This window comes from Dendropsophus ebraccatus, chromosome 1 (genome assembly GCF_027789765.1).
Source record: "Dendropsophus ebraccatus isolate aDenEbr1 chromosome 1, aDenEbr1.pat, whole genome shotgun sequence".
NCBI lineage: Eukaryota > Metazoa > Chordata > Amphibia > Anura > Hylidae > Dendropsophus > Dendropsophus ebraccatus.
This window is the reverse complement of record NC_091454.1, coordinates 199,258,642-199,282,962: the sequence shown is the minus strand read 5'-3', so window position 1 is coordinate 199,282,962 and position 24,321 is coordinate 199,258,642. Positions and strand designations below refer to the sequence as shown.

Here is a 24,321-nt window from a genome sequence, read left to right as displayed (position 1 = left end):
GGATTGTCTAGGCGGTGTATTATTATAGCTAGCTTTCAGCTGTGAGGAGTATCAGACTGCATTTGTAGAATTTTACAGTCTGTACAAGAACCCTTCCCTTCAAGGACAGCAAACAAAGACCATGGAAACTGTAAGGAATTCAAGTGTATTAGAAGGTTACAAAACTTTTCAATATATAATAAAAAAAAAACTTAACAAAACATTGCAGTTCTAACATTGCACTTGCAATCTATTGGCAGAAAGTGCCTATTGGCCATTGCACACTGCATGTGGGCATGAACTCATCCATAATAATAATAATAATAATAATAATAATAATAATAATAATAATAATAATAATAATAATAATATTTCCATAACACAAAGGAGTTGATGGTGGCACTACAAGTCGCATCAGGCATTCAGGCTAAATGGCAACACAAAACAGTAGCAAAAAAATATCGGAGGTGCCAACTCAAATTGTACATAGAAGTACTGTATAGTCATATATTTTTGAAGAAGGAAATAGAGTTGCACTCACCGTGTAAAATAAAAAGTAAAATTCTTTGTCTTTATTTATAAAAATAAACAATATACGGATATGGTGCAGAAAACATAAGTGCAGACGCCACGAAGGTGCTGGTAAAAGGCTGTTTCACGCCCCTTACAACGCTTCTACGGACCACCTGGCGTGAAACAGCCTGTCACCAGCACCTTTATGGCGTCTGCACTCATGTTTGTCCGCAACATGTCCGTATATTGTTTATTTTTATAAATGAAGAAATAAAGACAAAGAATTTTACTCGGTGAGTGCAACTCTATTTCCTTCTTCAAAAATATATAATAATAATGTTTATGGCCACATCCGGCCATTACGCATCTTCATACAGTAACTGAAACTTACTATAATAATCAATCTGGGATTTCCTCAGGGTAGGACTGCTGCTCCTACCAAGACTTCCTATACCAGACACCTAATAAACACTAATGAGAGCACAGGACTAGATGGGTCAAATTGGTCAAATAGACATAAATCACGGTTTGGGGGCCTTTGTTCTATAGTTTTCCAATTACCAAACCTCTTTGTTGCTTGTGGGAGCTTTATGTTATTCATTGTGGTTTAGACTTTGAGTGAGCGCTGTTGTACATGACGGCAATGACATAATAATTTCCCATAAGAGCTGACCCCTGGTCTTACCCATCTACAGGTCTATGTAAATAAGACAAGGTGCCTTGTAATCCCTTTAAGGCCATATGTGGAGACTTTATGATGTAGTCCTTGTAAGGTAGATCTCTGCAGCACTTTCCCTCTTATCACATGGAGATTAATAATAATTAACCTGATGGAATGGGGATTACCAGGCTGTGAAGGATTACATTGTCCACCCATTCACTGATCTACTTGTTTATTAGTAATGGGTCTAGCCCAGGGGTAGGGAATCTTGGCTCTCCAGCTGTTGCAAAACTACAACTCCCATCATGCCTGGACAGCCAAAGCTTTAGCTTTGGCTGTCCAGGCATGATGGGAGTTGTAGTTTTGCAACAGCTGGAGAGCCGCGGACCCTACCCCTGGCTAGCCTATAAGTGGTCCTATATTCCAGAACTGAAAGCTCCAGTATAAAGTACATCCATTCATGCCACTCGGCATCATAAAGCCAACAGGTTTGCATTCTATTTTCTAGAAGCCAATGTAGATGACAAAGGCTTTAACTAGGCCATCTTTATTGCCAGAAGGATTATCAACCAACGTCCAACTTATTTAGAAATTCAAGAGCCCCAGGATCTTCCATGTTTGGCAGAGGTGGAAACTGCAATTGTTCCTCGGGGGCGGAGCAGAGAAAGAGCTGCAGAAAAGCAATTGGTCCATTAGAGATCGCATACTCTACTGACTGACATCACTAAGATTTTCTGTTGTTTTTCTCCGTCATCCAGATCCGCTGCATGAAAGACACAAAGCGCACGATGGACCCCATGTGTTTTATTAGGGTCGGTTGGGTTTCTGTCATGGTGTCCAATTTTTTTACTTGAAAATAGTAAGGATGAACCGAGCCTTAGGGGTTTTTTCCAATTTATCTCAATAATGTTCAATGACTATAATGGAAACTCTGTGTTGAAGTTCCTATTTCCATGACCCTATTGGTCACATGCAGAGGCTGAAAACCTGAAGAGAAGTAATATTTCTCACAGCTGACATTTTGCTGCAGTTGTATCCAGACCTGGTAATTGTCTAATACTTCTGCAGCACCATTCGCTGTCATGTGCTGAGGATTTGGTACACTGTATCATTGTAGAGAGAAAGCATCATCTGGAGTCCAAGCTATTTGGCTCCTAGGGATTTAAGGCTCAAACTATATTACAAAGTTGCCGAACTACTTTTCTTTACACAGGGATTAAGCTTTATGTACATTGTCTCAGGACCTTGACATGTGGCCGAATAATTCTTCTATTGGTGACACCTCCTTCTGTTTTATTGCAGAGGTCTTTTAGCTGAAGATTTCACAGTGACCCGGTATGGAGATGATGGGACTCCGATAACAACCAAACCACAGGGCCAGGTATATAATGTCATGGCATAGTCCAGGGCGCATAGTCAGGCTTAATTCCTGCCAACATTATGTAACCTCTGGCTCTCTAGCTATTGCGGCTGTGTCAGTACACTAACATAAACTTCTAAACTGCTTAGCATCTCCTAGCATCATAATTAATCATGATGCTGTGAGCTCCCAGGCCCAGTCCACAGGACACCCCTTGTACTTTAAGGGTGCGTTCACATGTACAGAATCTGCAGCAGATTTGATGGCCCAGATTTGAAGCTGCAGATTTGCTTTGAATCTGCACCATCAAATCTGCTGCAGATCCTGTACGTGTGATTGTACCCTTAAAAGGGTTGTCCAGCGAAAATCTTTTTCTTTCAAATCAACTGGTGTCAGAAAGTTATATAAATTTGTAATTTACTTCTATTAAAAAAAATCTCAAGTCTTCCCATGCTTATCAGCTGCTGTATCTGTATGTGTTTTATTTTCAGTCTGACACAGTGCTCTCTGCTGCCACCTCTGTCCATGTCAGGAACTGTGCAGAGCTGTCTCCTACTCTGGCATGTCTGGTCCAGATGCCTTTAAGGAGAAAGTATGCTACAGCCTATGTGGTTCTCAATTTCAAAATCGGTTAAAAGGCTGGATGACCACTGGTGCGTTATGGCATCAATTGCCACATCTGGCCTAGTCAGTTATTGGATTTTTAAAAAAAAAGCCACCCCTGATCTTACAAATTTTACTAGGGCATGGTATTTTATGTTCATTAGAATTTTTTAATTGAATGATTGGGCACCATGTGGTATACAGTAAGAGGATTTTCAATAAAAGCAAGTACACTAGGCACCACCCTCCATGCCTTGTGGGTTGTGCCAAATACAGTAAATGTCACTGCCATTTAATGTTAACCTGATATTTTACATCTAAATTCTCTTCAGAGATGTTGCTGAAATTATAAACACTATAAAATTATAACAAGATTTCTGCTCACCATGTGCCATTTACAACACTAATGAGGGCCCCCTTTAAGGAAGCCATAAACCTTCAATAACTGCTGGTCAAACAATTGTTCCACCGATAGTTATCTCTCCTGTCCAGCGTCCCTCCTCTGCTCGCTGAGCGATCCTGTGTTCTCTATGGGGAGGGTTAATCCATGGACAGAGAGCTCTAGCTGTGGCTTATCTCTCCCAGAACAAAGGGGTTGGACGGTGATTTTCCATCATGCCTAATCCCCTATCTTCACCAACATCATCTGTAAATGGTCGGCCCCATACACTTCATACTGGCTGGACAAAAATATAAGGTGTATGTGGAGCTTTAGGCAATAAGGCCTGGACATGACTGTTCCCTGTTCCCCACCCCCTGTAGCTTTACCCTTTATTTTCTCCATTGTCTCTACCACACACTGTAGTTTAGTCTCTATAATCTAATATATATATATATATATATATATATATATATATATATATATATATATAAAATTATCTATATTCTTACTCTCTTGCAGGACCATTGCTGCTACCAGGGCCGTGTGAAGGAAGAAGATGGCTCCACGCTCAGCATTTGTACCTGTACGGGCCTTAGGTAAGCAGGGACAATCCCACATGAGATGTCAGTGATAACATAGCCCGGGCCATCCAGCCTTCAATTATCGTCCTTCCCTTCCGCAGTAATTATAGATAATTACAGGTAATTACACCTAATATCGGCTGTTTACTGTTCTTACATTGAGGAAGAGCTGACCGCCATGTATAGTAACACTTTTCATGTTCTGTACCGTCCTATTAACGGATTGTGCAACCTGCGGCCTGTGCAGTCACATGAGACATCCCATAATATTGATATTTCTCATAGAAATCTATGACTAATAAACCCCTGGTGTGGTGGCAGCCATATTGTTTCCTGAGGTAATGTATGTAAAGAGCATCTATAAAATAATGACATCAATACGGGTGTCTTTACTCTTCTTGGCAGAGGTCTTATCCATACCCGAAACCGCAGATACCTGATAGAGCCGCTGAATCAGACAGATACTGGAGATCACGCTGTGTTTGAGACCAAAGAAGACACTCCTCTGACCTGCGGGGTGACTAATACCACTTGGACTGAGGGAAAAACCTCCAAATCCTCACGATCCAGCAATTTTGAGGTACGACCATTTAATTCACCCCTTGTAAGAAGATTCTTATAGGTGTCACTGAAACATCTATTTAGGATATTAGGGATTATCAAGCAAAAAAAAATCTTTCAAATGAACTGGTGGCGGAAAGTTGTATAGATTTGTAATAAACTTCTATTTAAAAATCTCAAGTCTTCCCATACTTATCAGCTGCTGTATGTTCTGCAGGAAATGTTTTCTTTTTAGTAGGACACAGTGCTCTCTGCTGCCACCTTTGTCCATGACAGGAACTGTCCAGAGCAGCAGCAAATCCCTATATAAAACCTCTCCTGTTCTGGACAGTTCCTGACATGGACAGAGGTGGCAGCAGAGAGAACTGTGTCAGACTGGAGAGAATACACCACTTCCTGCACGACATACAGCAGCTCATAAGTATGGGAAGACTTGAGATTTTTAAATAGAAGTAAACTATGAATCTATATAAGTTTTTGAAAATTTGAAAGAAAAAAAATTCACTGGAGTACCCCTTTAAGGGTGATGTATATTATTATTATTATTATTATTATTATTATTATTATTATTATTAATAATATATAATCAGACCTGTATGAGTTTTTAACCCATCTGATCCCATTCCGTTGGGGAATCACTAGGATTTTCTCATGACAATGGCTCTTTTTACTCCTGGGACACAAGGATTCTCTGCCCCTATGTGTCCATGATGTGGCGGCTGCGGTCGCAGTATCTGGTTGCATTATACATACCAGTCTCTCACCAGTCCTGTCCCGTCCAGTCAGTAGAGACCGCATGACTCCGCTTGTGCAGCACGTGTCTGCCAGGGCAGATCACTATCCTACATTGTACATTCTGCTCCTCACTAAATCCTTTTAGCATATGACATGTTCCCATTCTCCTCTGATTATACCTATAAGGGGAATCTTCTCTCATTTCCTATCTGTCCCTTATAGATTTTACTTTCTACTTTGGGGTATGATCCTCTCTGCCAACTGGGAGGAAACTATCCCTGTCCTTCACCATGTAAAAATGTAAAAAAAAAAAATTGTTCTAGGTAGAGAGATAGAGAGATAGATAGATAGATAGATAGATAGGAGATAGATAGATAGATAGATAGATAGATAGATAGGAGATAGATAGATAGATAGATAGATAGACTCTTCAAAAACGTGTGGCACTCAGAACTAGATGAATGCTGGGTGCCAGCGGTATCACCCTGATCCAAGGGTGTATGTAGATAGCAGAAACGATATAACTGCAGCACACCAGTCTTGTGGTGAAAAAATCGTGAATAGTTTATTCCATAAAGAAAAACACTCGGAACAGTGGTAGCGACGTTTCAGTCCTTCAATGTGGAGCTTGAGAAAAGTCCACATTGAAGGACTGAAACGTCGCTACCACTGTTCCGAGTGTTTTTCTTTATGGAATAAACTATTCACGATTTTTTCACCACAAGACTGGTGTGCTGCAGTTATATCGTTTCTGCTAGATAGATAGATAGGAGATGATAGATAGATAGATAGATAGATAGATAGATAGATAGATAGATAGATAGATAGAAGATAGATAGATAGATAGATAGATAGATAGATAGGAGATAGTAGATAGATAGTAGATAGATAGATAGATAGATAGATAGATAGATAGATAGATAGATAGGAGATAGATAGATAGATAGATAGATAGATAGATAGATAGATAGATAGATAGATAGGAGATAGTAGATAGATAGTAGATAGATAGATAGATAGATAGATAGATAGATAGATAGATAGGAGATAGATAGATAGATAGATAGATAGATAGATAGATAGATAGATAGATAGGAGATAGATAGATAGAGAGATAGATAGATAGATAGATAGATAGATAGGAGATAGTAGATAGATAGATAGATAGATAGATAGATAGATAGATAGATAGATAGATAGATAGATAGGAGATAATAGATAGATAGATAGATAGATATATGTAGAAATCCCCACAGCACTCCGGATTGGCAAAAACAAACGTGGTTTATTGCATGGTGAAACAGCACAAAATAGTCAGAAGCTTCTGACTATTTTGTGCTGTTTCACCATGCAATAAACCACGTTTGTTTTTGCCAATCCGGAGTGCTGTGGGGATTTCTACATATATTCAAGTTGAAGCCTTGGTCTCGGCCACCCGCTGGCACCCACTTCGGGACATCTGGTAGTGCTGCTCCTATATACAAGTTTTCTAGATAGATAGATAGATAGATAGATAGATAGACAGATAGGAGATAGATAGATAGGAGATAGTAGATAGATAGTAGATAGATAGATAGATAGATAGATAGATAGATAGATAGATAGATAGATAGATAGGAGATAGATAGATAGGAGATAGTAGATAGATAGTAGATAGATAGATAGATAGATAGATAGATAGATAGATAGATAGATAGATAGGAGATAGATAGATAGAGAGATAGATAGATAGATAGGAGATAGTAGATAGATAGATAGATAGATAGATGGATAGATAGATAGATAGATAGATAGATAGGAGATAATAGATAGATAGATAGATAGATAGATAGATAGATAGATAGATAGATAGATAGACAGATAGGAGATAGATAGATAGGAGATAGGAGATAGATAGTAGATAGATAGATAGATAGATAGATAGATAGATAGATAGATAGATAGGAGATAGATAGATAGGAGATAGTAGATAGATAGTAGATAGATAGATAGATAGATAGATAGATAGATAGATAGATAGGAGATAGATAGGAGATAGATAGATAGATAGATAGATAGGAGATAGTATCTATCTACTATCTATCTATCTATCTATCTATCTATCTATCTATCTACTATCTATCTATCTATCTATCTATCTATCTATCTATCTATCTACTATCTATCACATATTCCCAGCAGAACAGTTCTACCTGCAATGACTGTTGGCAATCGAAACCACATGAAAGCTTGTCCTTTAAGATATATATAGGTATAATGAGAGCGCCCTCTTGTGGGCATTCACAATTTTAACATGTAAACTTTTAATACAGCGTCAATTATTTTTGTGCGTTACCTACATCTTATATACAGTACTTTGTTTTTTTATCTATTCTAGAAACAGGCCTTTCTAAAGTCTCAAAAATACGTACAGATATACGTGGTGGCAGATAAAACCATGGTAAGCACAGCAAGCCGTAACAAGTATATACTGTGTGAGTATACAGCATGATGAGACTGGGGGTCACACTGGCGTTACATTAGCCTTTGTCAGTACTGAAGCAATATTTTGAATACTACCTGGGACAATGTAGTACTGATATTACATCCAGCTTCAATAAAGAAATAAACAGCCATGTAACATGGCCAGTAAAATGTGTACAGCAGTATATCATAAATTTTATATTTTTTTTATGTTGTTTTAGTTTACAAAATATAACAGCAGCGCAGAGAATGTCAAGCAGAGGATCTTTGAGATGATCAATTACGTCAACGAGGTGAGTATATGGGTGACCCTGCAAATCTGATCATTATATAGTGATTGCGGGAATGGTGGGCACAGAGAGCAGAGGACTGATAAGCACTGCGTGGGATTGCTTAATTTCATATTACATCCATTCTATCTGAGAATCTCCCTGCAGCGCCACCACAGGAAAAAGGAAACATTACACTGTACTTAAATGTTCATGAAATGTATGGACATGTCTGGTCCTCCAAAGCAGGAGACACTCATTTGCACTGGCCAGGGTCAGAGATATCGCCAATCCCAGCCTCTTTATCTTTTTAGCTGCCACAGTCAATAGTTGACATCAATAAAAGAGGCCTAATGAAGACCCCAGGTCTGTCATCTTAGTACTCCTATTCCATCCTAGGTAGGGTGTTACAGGATTGCGACCACCATATAGTACTGATAATTGCAGAAGTACTGCAATGTATAGGAGGTCCCATAGTGGCTTTTAAAAGTAAGGTTAAAAATTTTTTTGTAAAGCATAAAAACATAATATAAAAGCTAAAAAAAAAAAAAACTTTTACAAAATAAAACATAACTAAAACTGGTATCACCGCATCCCCAAAAGCCCAAACAATTAACTATTAAAATACACATATACCGCAAGGTAAATGCTATAAACAGAAAAACTAGTGAACAACTCACAAAGTATGAGCCCAAAAAGTTATGGGTCTCTGAATATGGTGACACATAGTGGGACATCTAATGTGTGCCACTATTCTAGTGAGGATTGGTGGATATTTTGTTACAATATTTGATGACTGATTTGTTAAAATCTAGCACTGCAATAGTAAATGAAAGTTGCAAAAATTGTGCAAGCATATTCACCTGGTACTGACCAGACGTAGCCCTGCACCTGTTTGAGTGACTTTTTAAAACGTTGTAAACTTTTGGGGTGAATACTAAAAAAAACAGACAGATAAAAAAAAAGTTGCATCTAAAAAATATTCACCTGTCGAATACTGGTTCATAAATAGAACTTGGTGAAAAAAAATGGGTGAAAAATCCAATTATTCACCTAAAAATAGGCGCAAAGCCCTTAAAGGGAACCTTTCACCCCCCGTGCCGGGGTGACAGGCTCCCGACCCCCCGTTAGAGCCCCCTATACTCACCTAATCCCGCCGAATCCTGCTTCTGGATCCGGTCGGGTCACAGAGATATCAGCCGCTGCAGCCCGGCGCGCGTGCTGAGAGATGAGTCCAACGCTCATAGAGAATGACGGAGCGCTGGACTCTCCTGTCATTCTCTATGGGTGTTGGACTCATCTCTCAGCGCGCGCGCCGGGCTGCATCGGCTGAGATCTTCGTCACCCGACCACCTCCAGAAGCGGGACCCGGCGGGATTAGGTGAGTATAGGGGGCTCTAACGGGGGGTCGGGAGCCTGTCACCCCGGCACAGGGGGTGACAGGTTCCCTTTAATAAATTTCCCCCAGTGTTTTTTTAATAATTTTTTGAAAGTTAAAGTGACTGTACCACCAGGCCCAGGCTGAAGCACTGGAGGTGGGCCGACCCGCCCTTAGTGAAAAGAAACCCCAGCCCCTCCATGATGTGACTCCATTAGAATCAATGGAACCCTATCATAGAGGGGCGGGGGTTTCCTCCCACTAAGGGTGGGTCGGCCTGCCTCCAGTGCTTCAGCCTGGGCCTGGTGGTACAGTCACTTTAAACACAACAAAAACTATATAAATTAGTATTGTTATATTCATACTGACCTTGACTTCCTGGGAGCCGCCATCTTGAATACGTTTGATAAGTGAAGAACAATTGTGCATAACTAATAAATAACATGTCTCTTTCAAGGTATACAAATCCATAAACACTTACGTGGCACTGACTGGGGTGGAGATCTGGGAGAAGAATGACCAGTTTCAGGTGGTTTCTTCAGCCTCTGTAAACCTTGATCGCTTCTCCACCTGGAGGAAGACCAACCTTCTGCCAAGGAAGGCCCATGACAATGCCCAGTTTGTAACGTAAGACCCTTCACCTACTGCCCCTTACTTTTTACTTCTTAGAAGGTATTCCAACATGTACAATCTTGGTCCTGAACAACTGAATAACTTCTGTTCTTCTCACAGGAACACTGACTTTGATGGCAGTACAGTTGGATTAGCATTTGTGGCCACCATGTGTAGTGACACCCACTCTTGTGGGGTAATCCAGGTAAATAAATTATTATTAACTGTCTTTCTTAGACTGAAGCTGGCTTTAGAAACCAATCTGCAGAGCAGGGATGCTTGCATATGTTTACTGTTATGGCCTCATACACATTAGTGAAGAGTCAGACAAACCTGACGATTTCATGAGACCGTCCCACTATCTCGTTCTTATAGAGGGCTCTTAATTCTCCCCCAATGAATGGTGTTTGGGAAGGAAGGATCAGGCATGAGGAATTTGATCACCTGATAAGCCACTGGTAGTGAGATGACTCTGGTTATTCTGTCCCAGTCTATACAGCAAAGCCGACAAGTGTTCTACAGAAAATAAAACCCTGATTTAAGTAATATACAATTTGATTTAGTATTAAGTTATTTTGAAGTTCTATAGTAGATGCCTGGGTAGCTTGTAACAGCATGAAATGTCACGTTTTAAGGCAGCGCTAGAGTACATTTTGTAATGAACTTGATGAATTACTTACCCACTACCTCTCCCCAGGCATGAGGAATTTGATCACCTGATAAGCCACTGGTAATGAGATGACTCTGGTTATTCTGTCCCAGTCTATACAGCAAAGCCGACAAGTGCTCTACAGAAAATAAAACCCTGATTTAAGTAATATGCTATTTGATTTAGTATTAAGTTATTTTAAAGTTCTATAGTAGATGCCTGGGTAGCTTGTAACAGCATGAAATGTCAGGTTTTAAGGCAGCGCTAGAGTACATTTTCTAATGAACTTGATGAATTACATACCCACTACCTCTCCCCAGGACCACAGCAGGCAGTCCATTTCTGTTGGGGCTACAATTGCTCATGAGATGGGACACAACCTGGGAATGAATCATGACAGCAGCGCATGTTCCTGCTCTGCAGATTCCTGTATCATGGCACCAACACTAAGGTGAGGCTCTCAGCCAAAGGATTCGCCCATACATCATATGAGTAGTGAGAGCCCAAGCTATTTCTCATTCTTTCCATTTCCAGGGGTGGGACTAGAGCTGGGCTGTATACAGTAGTACATACACAGGACTTCCTTTTTCTTACTTCTCTGCCCAATCACATCATAGCACATACTCTGCCATGGCACGACATAGGCTGAACAGGCTGCACTGTGCGGGGCTCTTGATTTACAGCACTCTAGACGCAGCAGGGAATGGGTTACTGATGCACTGAGTTTGCTGTGTAAGCAAAAATGAAAAAAAAAAACAGCAGCAACAAAACAGCAAAGAAGGGGTTACACTAAGCACTAAACGTCTGATGCTGCTGAGAAGCTAAAGTGAGGAGGAAGAGGGAGATTACACTGTAGCTCTATTGACCCACAGCAGTAGGTACACGGGTATTTACACAAGTGACAGCTACCATGAGCTTTATAGGTGGTAAGAGATAATAGGCCTTGATTTACCTTTCAGGAAAATTGTGGATCATCTCCATAAGGTAGATAGGCTTAAGCCCCTATACCACGGGCCGACTGTGGGGAGCAAATGATCGATGTCATCGCTCGTTTGCTCCTCGTTCCCCTCTCACTGCCGCCGCTATTACAGGGGAGGAGGGCCATTGAGCAGGTGAGTGCGGGAGGGGTCGCGGGGAGCTGCGGGGGAGGGCTGCTCGGGTGATCACTAGATCGTCCGGGCAGCCCATAGAGGTTAGTGGTGGTCTGCTGCCGCTGCTCCTGTTCCGCTGAGCGACAGCAGCAGAATGCTGCTATCACAGTCATTCAACATGTTGAAAGACAAACGACAGCAACAATCAGCCGACATGAGCTGATCATTGCATTCTATTCCACGGGATGATAATCGGCCGTAACAGGCGATATTGGCCGAATAGGGCTGATAATCGTTCCGTGGAATAGGGCCTTTAGATTACAGGTACACAACCCATGTTTTCTCTTTCTCTTCTGTACACAGCGGTAGTTAAAGTGACTCTGTACCCACAATCTGTCCCCCCCAAAACACTTGTACCTTCAGATAGCTGCTTTTAATCCAAGATCTGTCCTGGGGTCCGTTCTGCAGGGGATGCAGTTATTGTTTTAAAAACGACTTTTAATCCGGCAGCGCTGTGTCTAACGGCCGGGGCTTACATTTGTATATGCATTAGTCTGGAACACCCTCTCTGTCCCTCCTCCCCGCCCTCCTCATCATTAGGAATGCTCCAGGCAGATTGCTTCCTGTTCCCCACCTGTGTGCATAATGAACATGGGCTGGATCGTTAATACACCTGTGCAAAGCTCAAACAGCAGTAAATGTTCCTGGATCATTCCTAATGCTGAGGAGGGCGGGGAGGAGGGGAGGAGGGACGGATAGGGTGTGCCAGCCTAATGCATATACAAATGTAAGCCCCGGCTGTTAGACACAGCGCTGTAGGATTAAAAGTTGTTTTTAGGACAATAACTGCATCACCTGCCGAACGGACCCCAGGATCTTGGATTAAAAGCAGCTTTCTGAAGGTACAAGCAGTTTGGGTGGGGGTCAGATTGTGGGTACAGAGTCGCTTTAAACCCTACCCCCACTTCCTGTGTTTTGTTTTGCTGTGTCCGTTACTAGAGACAGATTTTCTTTAACAACAGGCAATTTACAGCAGACTGCAGGTAAGTGAGAGACAAAAAAGTGGATGGTTTTCAGGGGTACAAATTCATTTTTGTTGAATGAAGTGATTTACAAATGTGTTAGGAATCACACAGAGGGAAGTTATTTGACAGAAGGGGAGACCATTTAATTTCTTTTTTGTCCCTGTTTCCTTTCAGCTATAACACCCCCTACTTATTCAGTTCCTGCAGTCTCAGCAACTTTCAGGATTTCATCTATGATCGAATGCCACAGTGCATGAGAGATGAACCATTGAAACAATATATTATGTCCCCTTCAGTATGTGGCAATAAATTCACTGAGCTGGGAGAAGATTGTGACTGTGGCAGCGTGAAGGTAATGATGGAGCGTTGTGTCATGGATGAATTCATCAACATTATATAGGCGAAAGCATTATATCAAGCGAGTGCTGTACCTTATGGCAGCCTCTTCTTTCATTATCTCACATTAGTAGACGATTTGTAGATGGGGGATCCTGAGCTCTAGCCTCCTTTTAACTCTGAGTTAAGTAAAAGAATAGTCTTGACTTGCTCAAGTATTTACCAACACCAAAGTTTAGAGACCTCCAACATTTAAAGGGGTACTCTTTTTCTTTCAAATCAACTGGTCTCAAAAAGTTCTATAGATTTTTAATTTACTTCTATTTAAAAATCTCAAGTCTTCCCATACTTATTAGCTGCTGTATGTCTTGCAGGAAGTGGTGTTTTCTTTTTAATCTGACACAGTGTTCTCTGCTGCCACCTCTGTCCGAGACAGGAACTGTCCAGAGCAGTAAAGGTTTTCTATGGGATTTGCTGCTGCTCTGCACAGTTCCGGTCTCGGACAGAGGTGGCAGCAGAGAGCACCGTGTCAGACTGAAAAGGAAACATTTCCTGCAGGGCGTACAGCGGCTGATAAGTATGGAAAGACTTGAGATTTTTAAATAGAAGTATATTAAAAATCTATATTACTTTCTGAAACCAGTTGATTTGAAAGAAAAAGATTTTCGTTGGAGTACCCCTTTAATATTGGCCCTTAGAGGATAACATAATAGCCATTCCTGAAGGTTTCCTTGATGTTTTGCAGGAATGTACCAATCCTTGCTGTGATGCCGCCACCTGTAAGTTCAAGGTTAATGCTGAATGTGCAGATGGGGAATGCTGTGAAAACTGTAAGGTGAGTCAAGCTTCTTTTTCTTATAATGTTTATTGATAACAATTTCAGTGTAACTACATACCTTACAGTATATGTATTGCTTTATGTGTATTATATCATTCGTGTATACCTACTCTACTGTAAAGGTGCCCATACACTTTTATTAACTGTCGGCTGAATAATTGTTCATGTCCTCCTTATACTCATGAATTTTTTAATGTAGCCAATCATTCATGTGTTCTGTATGGGGAAGGGTAAGTCGCAGTCAGATAGTTCTGGCAAAGGCTTATTGCTCCTAGAACAAAAGGGTGGGGCAATGAAAATCCATCACACCCGACCCATTATCTGTCAATGGAGACATGGGAGACCCCCATATACCATACTGTCGTCTGAAGCTGCCCCTCATAGGGGACATGCAGTGTCTGAATCCAAACTAATTGATTCATCTTATGAGCAAATTTAGTGTGTGTATATTTTTATTATTATTATTATTATTTATTTTTTCCTTCATTCAAATTATGTTGTTTCTTGGCAGATTAAGAAAGCAGGATCCGTTTGTAGACCTAAAAAAGATGACTGTGATCTGGTCGATATGTGTAACGGAAAATCCCCAGTATGTCCCCAAGATCGCTTCATATACAATGGTCAACCGTGCAATGATGGCCAAGGGTTCTGTTACAATGGACAGTGCCCATCGCTGAAGGACCAGTGCACTCAAATGTGGGGCGCAAGTAAGTGGTTTTATGTACCACCTATCCCACCTATCACGTAGGCCACACCTTATAGAAGTGGGACAGTAATAGAAAAAACCTGCAATGGCCCGCCCACTGGTTGGATGAAGTAGTGCAGCTCAGCTCCATAGCTTCACACAGAAAGAAAGTAGCCTTTTTTTTTTGCAATCATGACCTAAACTAGCAGCATTACATGGACTTTTAATGGTTTTTAATTTGGGTTACAAGCCTCCACTTTAATGCAGTTCATGGTCAGGCCAGGACTGCATTAAGGCCTAAAGGTGAATCCAGACTTGCCTGGGAAATCCCAACGTAGATGTAGATGACTATGACATGTAGATGTAGATGACATACTAAGACTTTACAGATCATCACGGCTTTACTAAACCTCTTTATCGTCAGGTGTGACATAATAACATCCCAATTTCTAATCCAGGTGCAGAGGTCGGAGAAAAATCTTGTTTCAACTTTAATTCAAGAGGCACCAACTATGGTTACTGTAAGAAGGTGGACGGCAACTATGTCGCGTGCCCATCTCAGTGAGTATAAAGTCCCTGGACCTTTCTAGTCAATGTCTACATTACATAGTCGGAGTGATGACTACGTTTTAGGAGCCATTTGGATTGCAGTAACGTGGCTGCTTTATAGTATCAGTATTATGGCTGAAAACCCCCATCGATGAAAACAACTAAACTTAGATCTCAATATAATCCTATAAGATCAATTTTAGTTGAATTATCGGGGGGGCTTTGGTCTTGCTGTTATAATATGGCCAACTAAATGAGGCATGAAGTGGTTACAGTGAAACGTAGATGAAATCAAGTGTCCTATTACATCAATAGGCTCATGAAATTCACATAAAGGGATTCTTCGGCCATCATTGTCGACGGCCGTCAAGAAGACGTTGGATATTTGCTCATGATGGCCATCTCTAATGATCATGATTATTATAGGCGGCCGTCATCAGCAAATATCGGACATGGCAGCAACGACGCACAAAAAAACCCCTAGTGTGAACATAGTCATAAAATGTTAAACGGGTGCAAGAGTCACACAAGCTAATGGAGAGGAGCTGTCAGCGCTCACTTTCTCATCGTTCCCCGCTTGCTGCTGGCGCTATTACACGCATCCGCAGGAAGCAGGTAAGTGCGGAGGGGCCACTGGAACCGTCTGGGTGATCACTAGATCGTCCGGGCAGCCCATAGAAGATAGTGGCAGTCTGCTTCCAGCTGCTCCTGTTCCACGGAGTGACTGCAGCAAATCGTTGCTATCTTAGTCGTTTGTCTTTCAACATGTCGGCTGATTGTAGTCTTCTATTACACCAGATCGTTTCGTGTAATAGGGCCTTAGGGGGAGATTTATCAAACATGGTGTAAAGTGAAACTGGCTCAGTTGCCCCTAGCAACCAATCAGATTCAACCTTTCATTCCTCACAGACTCTTTGGAAAATGAAAGGTGGAATCTGATTGGTTGCTAGGGGCAACTGAGCCAGTTTCACTTTACACCATGTTTGATAAATCTCCCTGTTCATCAGTCTTAGTACTGTGAAGACCCACAGCGCCTTCTTGCCTAAATCTGGCAAATTACCCTCTTAATAATGGAAACTTGATTTAAAGGAGTGTTGGGTTTAGGAAAAATCAGATTTTCTTTTCTCCTAAAACTATTTTTTTTTTTACTTTTATTGATGGTATTTATTCTGGCATTGCATATTATCCTATGTAAGGGCATCAGGCTAAGCTGTAATACAAGACAAACCCATACAAGTGATTGGTGCTGTTTTCTAACCCTGGTAACCACTTTAAGTATTCCTAAACGCTATATAACAATGAGTTCAGATTGGTTGGGAGGTCTCTGAAATTTTATCATTGATAAGTAAAATATAATCTAATTTTCATGACAATTTGGAAAATGCCAGCACACATTTAGGCTACGTTCACACTGCGTATGAGTCCGTCCGTAATGCAAACCGTGAATACTGTATACGCACGTAGTTTTGAGGTTGATGCGTTCGCTTGAAAGTATACGATATACGGCCGCACAATGCACACTATGTATGAGCTTACGGCCGGATCGTATACGGCGCCGTGAAAAATTAACAAGACCATTGTTTGAGGACGGAAATGTTCCAACTCATGGCCGTGGATTTCCATGCGGTCCCGTACGAAGTTCTTATTTCAGCCAAATTGAACTTGATTTTTCAATCCAAAAGGTTCTGTGAGTTTTATTGGGCTGGGCGAAGATTTCCAAGTAAATGACCTGTTTCAGATCGCTTCGAATCAAGCTAGGGAAGCAGAACTGTACTACGGGCGTATGTTCGCGGTTCGCACGCATCCGGCCGCATGTCGCTTTTTCCCACGCCCGTAGTTTCAGCCGCACATGTACGGCGGCGTACGAAATGCGGCCGGACTCATACGCAGTGTGAACATAGCCTTAAATTGAAGAGTTTCACAGAAAGGAGCCCGAGATGTATGAACTATATACTGTCTGTTTTACACAGGGATATTCAGTGCGGGATGCTCTACTGCTTTGGAGGTAGCGAAAATCCCAGTGTATACGCTTCTGTCGCAACAATTTCAAGATGTCGGGCGGTTCTGGATCCCCGTGGAATGGTTCAAAACGGAACAAAGTGCGGAGATGGACAAGTAAGTGATAGCCAAGAGTGAGAGGAGCAAAAACTTTTATACAGCTGAGTCATATACCATTACTTTAATTTCTTACATAAAAATGGGCACCATGCTATGAAAAAGCCCTTTTAGGCTCTTGTCCTGCTGCTAGAAATCCCAGCAGTAATTGGTCATTAGACCTACACTGCCCCCACAGGAGAACTAAGGCATTACACTGCTTGAAATAAAGGCAATGGGCTGTCCTTACTATACACACACAGTCTGGGTCCTTATAACTAGTATAGGTATCAATGAGGAAAATCATCTGCAATACTATTAGTAGTCACAGTAGTCACATTAGCCTACAGATAACATAGAGCTACTTATTTTATATTCTTGTGCAATGACAATGATCTCCCTGTTCTTTTTAGGTCTGTCATGATGGAAAATGTCTCAGTATTAATGCTGCCTACCGGTCTGCAAACTGCTCTGAAAAGTGCCCTGGACATGGGGTAAGATACAAGTACGGAACATGGGGTATTTTAGGTCTTGAGTGACATACATGGAAAAGAAAGGCCCTCATTGCAAATATGAACATTTTCTCATGTCATGGTGCTGGGGTTTACCACCCAGGCCAACCCGACTTGGCGTATGCCCTCTCCATGACCATTTGGCCTGCTGCCCATGCATGTTCAGGTTTTTACCACATAAAAGCAAAGGCAGATGGACCCCATCTTTCGGAGGGCCCCATAGCAGCTGCATGGTCTGTCTTTATTGTGAACATGGTAGTTTCAGGATAATGGATTTTGACATCATGTGAACCTGGAGCTGGACTAAGTATACCTGCAATAGTCAGTATTGGGTGGCGCCATGGATGGTGCAAGAACAGGGAGGAGGAATAAGAGTTGGGCTATGTGTTTCTACAAAACCTGAGTGACCCAGTGACCAATTGATTTACATATAAATGACAGAAATGGTTGCTGGATTTCGGCACTCTCTAGAGCTACAGAAAGAGACCAGGATCATGCCTAGATAACTGATAGACAATACAGACCTCATGATAGAGCAAGACATAACTGAAAACATGTTTTTCAAGTGCAATACGCTAAGTTAGAAGCTGTATGGCATCATATGACCTCTGCAACTTTATAAGGTACTTTAATAGTACATGGAAATAGTTACAGTATATAGAAGACCTTTTACATTCAAATGGTCACTTGTATCATCTTAGTGTTACCAAATGTTATTTCATATATCACCCACAGACTAAGGATATTTGATGGGCAAAAATATTCTACTTTGCCCCAAAAAAATTGATATACTAAAGCCAATGTACTATATATCTGTCTTGTCCATAGAGCAAATTGTATTGACAAGGTGTGTCTTTTTTCTTTCAGGTTTGCGACCACGAGCTACAATGCCAATGTCAAGAGGGTTGGGCACCTCCACACTGCGATGTCACTTCAGATAAAAGTATATACATATATTATTATCAAAAGTTACTAAGGAATGAATGCCCATGATTTTTTTCTCCCCTGAATCACTGCCAGTCCATGGACTGTGCAAAGTATTATACAGTAGGTCACCAAGTGAACAGGGTAATACCAGACACAACCCAAAGGACACAATGGCAATGGAACTGGGGGGAAAAAACTCTTCTTTTTACAATCCATGTAACCCCTTGGATAACTCTGTCCCCTTCTCCATTTTCGATAGCATGTTCATGATTTAATTTAAAATATTCATCCACCTTGTCTCTAATGTTTTTACTTTCCCTGCAACTCTTTTAAGCATAGTCTTAGGGTGGTATTACACGGAACGATTATCGTTCGAAAAATCGTTAAATCGTTCGGATTTGAACGATAATCATTTAGTGTAATAGCAGGCAACTATTAAACGACCAACGAGAAATCGTTGATCGTTTAATAGGATCCGGACCTATTTTTATCGTTTAATCGTTCGCACATCGTTCGGTGGAATAAGAATTCACAGCTGAAACGTACGCAATAGCGACGACTAAACGACCGCAAGAACGATCATAAATAACGATCATCGTTTCGTGTACTTGGGCGAATGATTTCGGGTCGTTTGCCTTAGCGGTCGTTTAGATCGTTTATCGTTAATCGTTAGTCGTCGGAAAATTGCTTGGTGTAATAGTACCCTAAGAGTCCTTTAGGCCCGAATTAAGATAACATTTAACTATTTGTGCTTAAAGTGGAAAAGTTGACTTCTATCTCCAAATTCCCTATTGCCCTGTTGGTTTTTAACATTTCTCCTGTTTTTTTTTTTTCAGATATTATCATCATTGTGGTGGTCGTCATCATTGCCGTTCTTCTTGTGGTTGGACTTATCCTAATGCTCGTGTTCCGAAAGAGATGTGCAAAGAGGTATGATGGGAATTCTTTCCTAAGGGAAAAGGTTAAAGAGAACCAATCACCTAAAATTTACTATCCCTATTATCAAAGATTCTCTCTCCCTAAGTCTATCTATGAAGATACAGACTGCCTTTGCAGTCTGTATCTTATTCTTTACCTAATTTCTCTTCCTCTGTGCAGTAATGCTGGGCGCCGCCATCTTGATGACGTCACGCTGGAACGCACCGCTGGAACGCACGTGACGTCATCAAGATGGCGGCGGCCGGCATTAATGCACCGGAACAAAGGAGCAGGTAAAGTATAAGATAGAGATTGCAAATGCAGTCTGTATCTTTATGAAGTCTATTTATGAAGATACAGACTACATTTGCAGTCTGTATCTTATACTTTACCTGCTCCTTTGTTCCGGTGCAGTAATGCCGGCCGCCGCCATCTTGATGACGTCACGTGCGTTCCAGCGGTGCGTTCCAGAGTGACGTCATCAAGATGGCGGCGCCCGGCATTACTGCACCGGAACAAAGGAGCAGGTAAAGTATAAGATACAGACTGCAAATGCAGTCTGTATCTTCATAAATAGACTTCGGAAAGATACAGACTGCCTTTACAGTCTGTATCTTATACTTTACCTGATCCTCTGGTCCGCTACAGCAAGGCCGGCGCCGCCATCTTGATTACGCTACTTGCGTTCCACCGCTGGAACGCAAGTGACGTATTCAAGATGGCGGCGCGCGGCCTTCCTGCACCGAACAAGAGGATCAGGTAAAGTATAAGATACAGACTGCAAAGGCAGTCTGTATCTTAATAAATAGACAAAATGAAGATACAGACTGCCTTTGCAGTCTGTATCTTATACTTTACCTGATCCTCTGGACCGCTACAGCAAGGCCGGCGCCGCCATCTTGATTTAGTCTTTTGCGTTCCAGCGGTGGAACGCAAGTGACGTCATCAAGATGGCGGTGCCCGGCCTTGCCGCTTTGCATGACGGGAGCTTCCTGTCTCGCGCCGGCTCTTTTGAAAAGAGCTGGCGCGAGATAGGAAAGTAAAAAGTAAATATTTTAAAAACACAGCCAAAAAAGTAATCAATTATATTTACAAATATTAATAAAATAAGTAAATACATCTAATTAGGGGAAAAAAAAATTTTGATTTTCATCGATGATTGGTTCTCTTTAAAAGGCCAGTTTGCTGCACGGAAATTTATTGTATCCATTCTTTTGTCAGTTCTCCGCACTAGCAAAAAAACAGTAGTACAGACAAAAAAACATAAGGTGCAACAGCAACCTACAGGTGCAAGTGCTTAGCGTACATACTCCCCCCAGTGTACACTTGAGGAGTATATATGGTAAGCACTTGCACCTGTAGGTTGCTGTTGCACCTTATGTTTTTTTGTCTGTACTTAAGCCATAACCTACAGTGTGAAGCGTGCAACCTGCAGTGTGAACAGAGGCATAGAGGTGCTGCCAATTTTTGCTTTTGTTCTCTGTACTAGCTCCTCGTGGGAGGTACCCAAATGCGAACATCTCCAATAGGGCATATGGGCAATGGTTGCCGGATGGGCTAATATCATGTTGAATAGTATAGTGATAAAATGTGAAAGGCCATCCTGGTGACCCTTTAAGCATGGTTTTGAACTAAGAGGTTCAGAGAAAATCATAGATTATTGTAATAAGATTGCCCATAGTTTTGGACAGTATAAAACCAGGGCTGTATGAAACCAGTTCCATTTAGGCAGGCAAGCATATGACAGATTATGACACCAAAACATAAAACAGTATATAGGCATGAATGTAAATTCCTATGAAGCTAGAGCAAGCAATGTCTGAAGGACGTATAGCTTTTGCTTTGTTCTTTAAGGCATTGGGGTGCAATATGACTGTGGTATCCAATAACTTGTGAAATTTCTAGGTAAAAAAGACCCTAACAAATTCAGGGATGGGATCACCCAGTGTAATTCACCCTGTGATATCAGTTACTTAGTGGGGTCTATGAATGGCAGCGATCAAGTACATTAAGACCCCATACACTTGATACTAAAGTCAGCTGAACCCCCTCCCACCACACACACACACACACACACATACTGGCAGTGGATATAAGGTGTATGGGAACTTCTGACTCTTCACCGAAAGATATTGTTGGTGGAAAAAAGTGTTGGTTGTGATAGATTTTTACTGCCTGACCCTTTTTGTCTCAGGGGGATAAGTAACCGCCAGAGCTTTCTATCAGCAGCTTACCTCCTTCCTGCCCATAGGGAACATAATGTTCGGCCATGCAAAATGTTTATGTGTACGGGAAGAACGGGAGAGACAACTGACAGATATTGAATATGTATAGGCAGGTTTAGTTATGGAAAATAAATAATTGCCTGGAAAGCTGTATTTTCTTTCCATTAGATTGTGATGGTCATTACTTTATTTATTTATTTTTTTTTTTACAGATCTGCAGTCAGAGTCAGTGGTGCAACAAACCCAGCGTTCTATCAGCCACAAGTGAAGTCTAGCTCCAACGTGTCCACTCCAGAGGTAAGAGAAGAGGGGTATATGGACCTCATGGTGGAAATATCTCCCAATGGATTAATTCATCACGTCTTTAGTATTTTGATTAGTAACTTTAGTCAAACAGCAGTGGATGCAAAACACAGAAAAAGGTGCAAGTTTTACCATTATAGTTTTCTTTGGTTCTTGTTTTTTTGCTCTTTATAGCCATAGTTGATAAACCATATGGTCTTAGAGAACAGAGGAGTGGGGCGGCTGCCAGACTGTTTTGGCTCAGGCTTCTAACACATGGGTTAGGGAGTTGAAATATTTGATATATCAGCTTTTTTAAACAACAAACCATCTTACGTCCATTTATAACACTCTTAATACTTTAGCATTACTATAGTAAAAATTAGGTCCATGGTCAACCACAAGAACAGACCAAATCCAAAGGCCATTTTCTAACATCACAATATTTGAAATCAAAGGAGACAGAGGACATTTAGAATGGCTTTGCGGAATCTGTTGGTGCTAAAAAAAAAAAAAAAATTATATTATTATTATAATTTAGTACATGCATATAAAAGAACTCAGTAAAGTAATTTTTTTTTGTCTTTTTTCCATGAACAGCTGAGCTCCAAGAATGTGTACCCTCCTCCACCTCCACCAGCAAAGCCAAAGAAACCACAGGTACAATTTTTTGTATATTACCATTAGTATGAGGTCTGTGGTTCTAGCACAATAAAATTTGATCTGACGTGGAGGAACAGAATCCCTACGATGTCCATCTGGGCTTGTCCTTCACGTACAGCTCTTGTGTCTAATGGAAAACCTGCCCCTGGGTTCACTGGAAGAAAGTATTTGTAGGTCATTAAAGTGTGATTGTTAGGGGTCCCGCCCCCGAGGATCTGTACAGGTCAGCACATTAAAGGGCAGCTAATCAGTCAGGTGGGAACCAAACTGCCTCCAACATAAAACCCTACAAGTGATAGATCCCAGTGGTACGTGACAAACCCTAAAGTTAGCTTCAGAGGGTTGTCATCTGCTGGACCACCTAGGTCTTCTGTGGCAGAGCTAAACAATGGTCTGATCATCTTTGGACCAGACCAATCCTGCAAAAAAAATGTGTTCTGCATGAATTAAGTAACATATAAAGACAGCGGATAAACAGTGGATAACTATTCTACTCATTTTTAAGTAGTCTATTACTGTATTATAGTACTGAGTTTTCTTCTTTCTTGCAGCCGGCAAGTCGAGATGGATATCAAGGTCCACAGTTCTCCACGGTAAGGACATAAAGACATGCCTTAGCAACAATTATATTAATAATAAATTATTATTTACATTTACTGTGAAATGTATTGGCAGGAAAGGGTAAGTAGTCATGGGGGAAGTGGTCCCTGCTCCTTGGCTCAGCTGTGCTTGAGTGACACATCTCACCTGTACATACATAGGACGAGGCATGTCACTCACGGCCTGCAGCACTGTGGAAGTCTCAGTGACTAGTTACCCTGGTCTCAGAGGCTATTAAAACTATGATTTTTTTTTTAATGGAGCAATTTGATAGTTAGAAAAAGCTCAGATGACTGGCAACTGGATGATATTACATGTACAAGTAATTTAGGGAGAAGTATGGAAAATACAATAAATAAAATAAAATCCAAGGAGATGAGATGAAGGTGATGAGATCAGCAGATGATATGGTTTGTAACTTAACTATAAATCCAGATTTTTTACTTATATGGCTTTTTATTTATTCTCTTCATAGACAACTTCAGTTGAGTTCACAAAAAAATCTCCGGTAAGAAACACATATAGTGACTCGATCTATGATCTGTGAGAATTTGTCTGAGATGGAAACAATAATCAATATTTTTTCACCATTGCTTTATTTTAGGCAATACAGAAGCCGACCTCTGCTCCACCACCTGTGCCCCCCAGCAAGCCTGCTCTACCCACTCCTCCACCTAAGGTACGATGTTTCCTATATAGGTGTCAGCCAAATAGTCATTCGGCTAACAGCTATTTCTCTTGATCCTCACATACAAAAGGTATTCTCAATTAAGGTATCCTATCTCCATGATAACAATAGGATCGTTCATGGTTGAAATCCAACATGTCGG

The 24,321-nt window shown here is 41.1% G+C and overlaps 1 protein-coding gene across 1 annotated transcript in view; it reads left to right on the top strand.

The window, feature by feature from the left end:
• LOC138766861 (zinc metalloproteinase-disintegrin-like VLAIP-B) overlaps window positions 1-24,321 on the top strand; it is a 39,996-nt gene that overhangs the window by 13,738 nt on the left and 1,937 nt on the right. Inside the window, exons 4-24 of the mRNA XM_069944333.1 lie at window positions 2,456-2,534; window positions 4,018-4,094; window positions 4,485-4,659; window positions 7,753-7,815; window positions 8,060-8,131; window positions 9,943-10,112; window positions 10,218-10,302; window positions 11,067-11,197; window positions 13,037-13,214; window positions 13,944-14,033; window positions 14,548-14,743; window positions 15,180-15,282; window positions 17,241-17,385; window positions 17,778-17,858; window positions 18,744-18,819; window positions 19,640-19,733; window positions 22,159-22,243; window positions 22,829-22,888; window positions 23,443-23,484; window positions 23,967-23,999; window positions 24,096-24,170. Coding sequence (XP_069800434.1) covers window positions 2,456-2,534; window positions 4,018-4,094; window positions 4,485-4,659; window positions 7,753-7,815; window positions 8,060-8,131; window positions 9,943-10,112; window positions 10,218-10,302; window positions 11,067-11,197; window positions 13,037-13,214; window positions 13,944-14,033; window positions 14,548-14,743; window positions 15,180-15,282; window positions 17,241-17,385; window positions 17,778-17,858; window positions 18,744-18,819; window positions 19,640-19,733; window positions 22,159-22,243; window positions 22,829-22,888; window positions 23,443-23,484; window positions 23,967-23,999; window positions 24,096-24,170 — 2,110 coding nt within the window. The remainder of the gene's footprint in view (window positions 1-2,455; window positions 2,535-4,017; window positions 4,095-4,484; window positions 4,660-7,752; window positions 7,816-8,059; window positions 8,132-9,942; window positions 10,113-10,217; window positions 10,303-11,066; window positions 11,198-13,036; window positions 13,215-13,943; window positions 14,034-14,547; window positions 14,744-15,179; window positions 15,283-17,240; window positions 17,386-17,777; window positions 17,859-18,743; window positions 18,820-19,639; window positions 19,734-22,158; window positions 22,244-22,828; window positions 22,889-23,442; window positions 23,485-23,966; window positions 24,000-24,095; window positions 24,171-24,321) is intronic.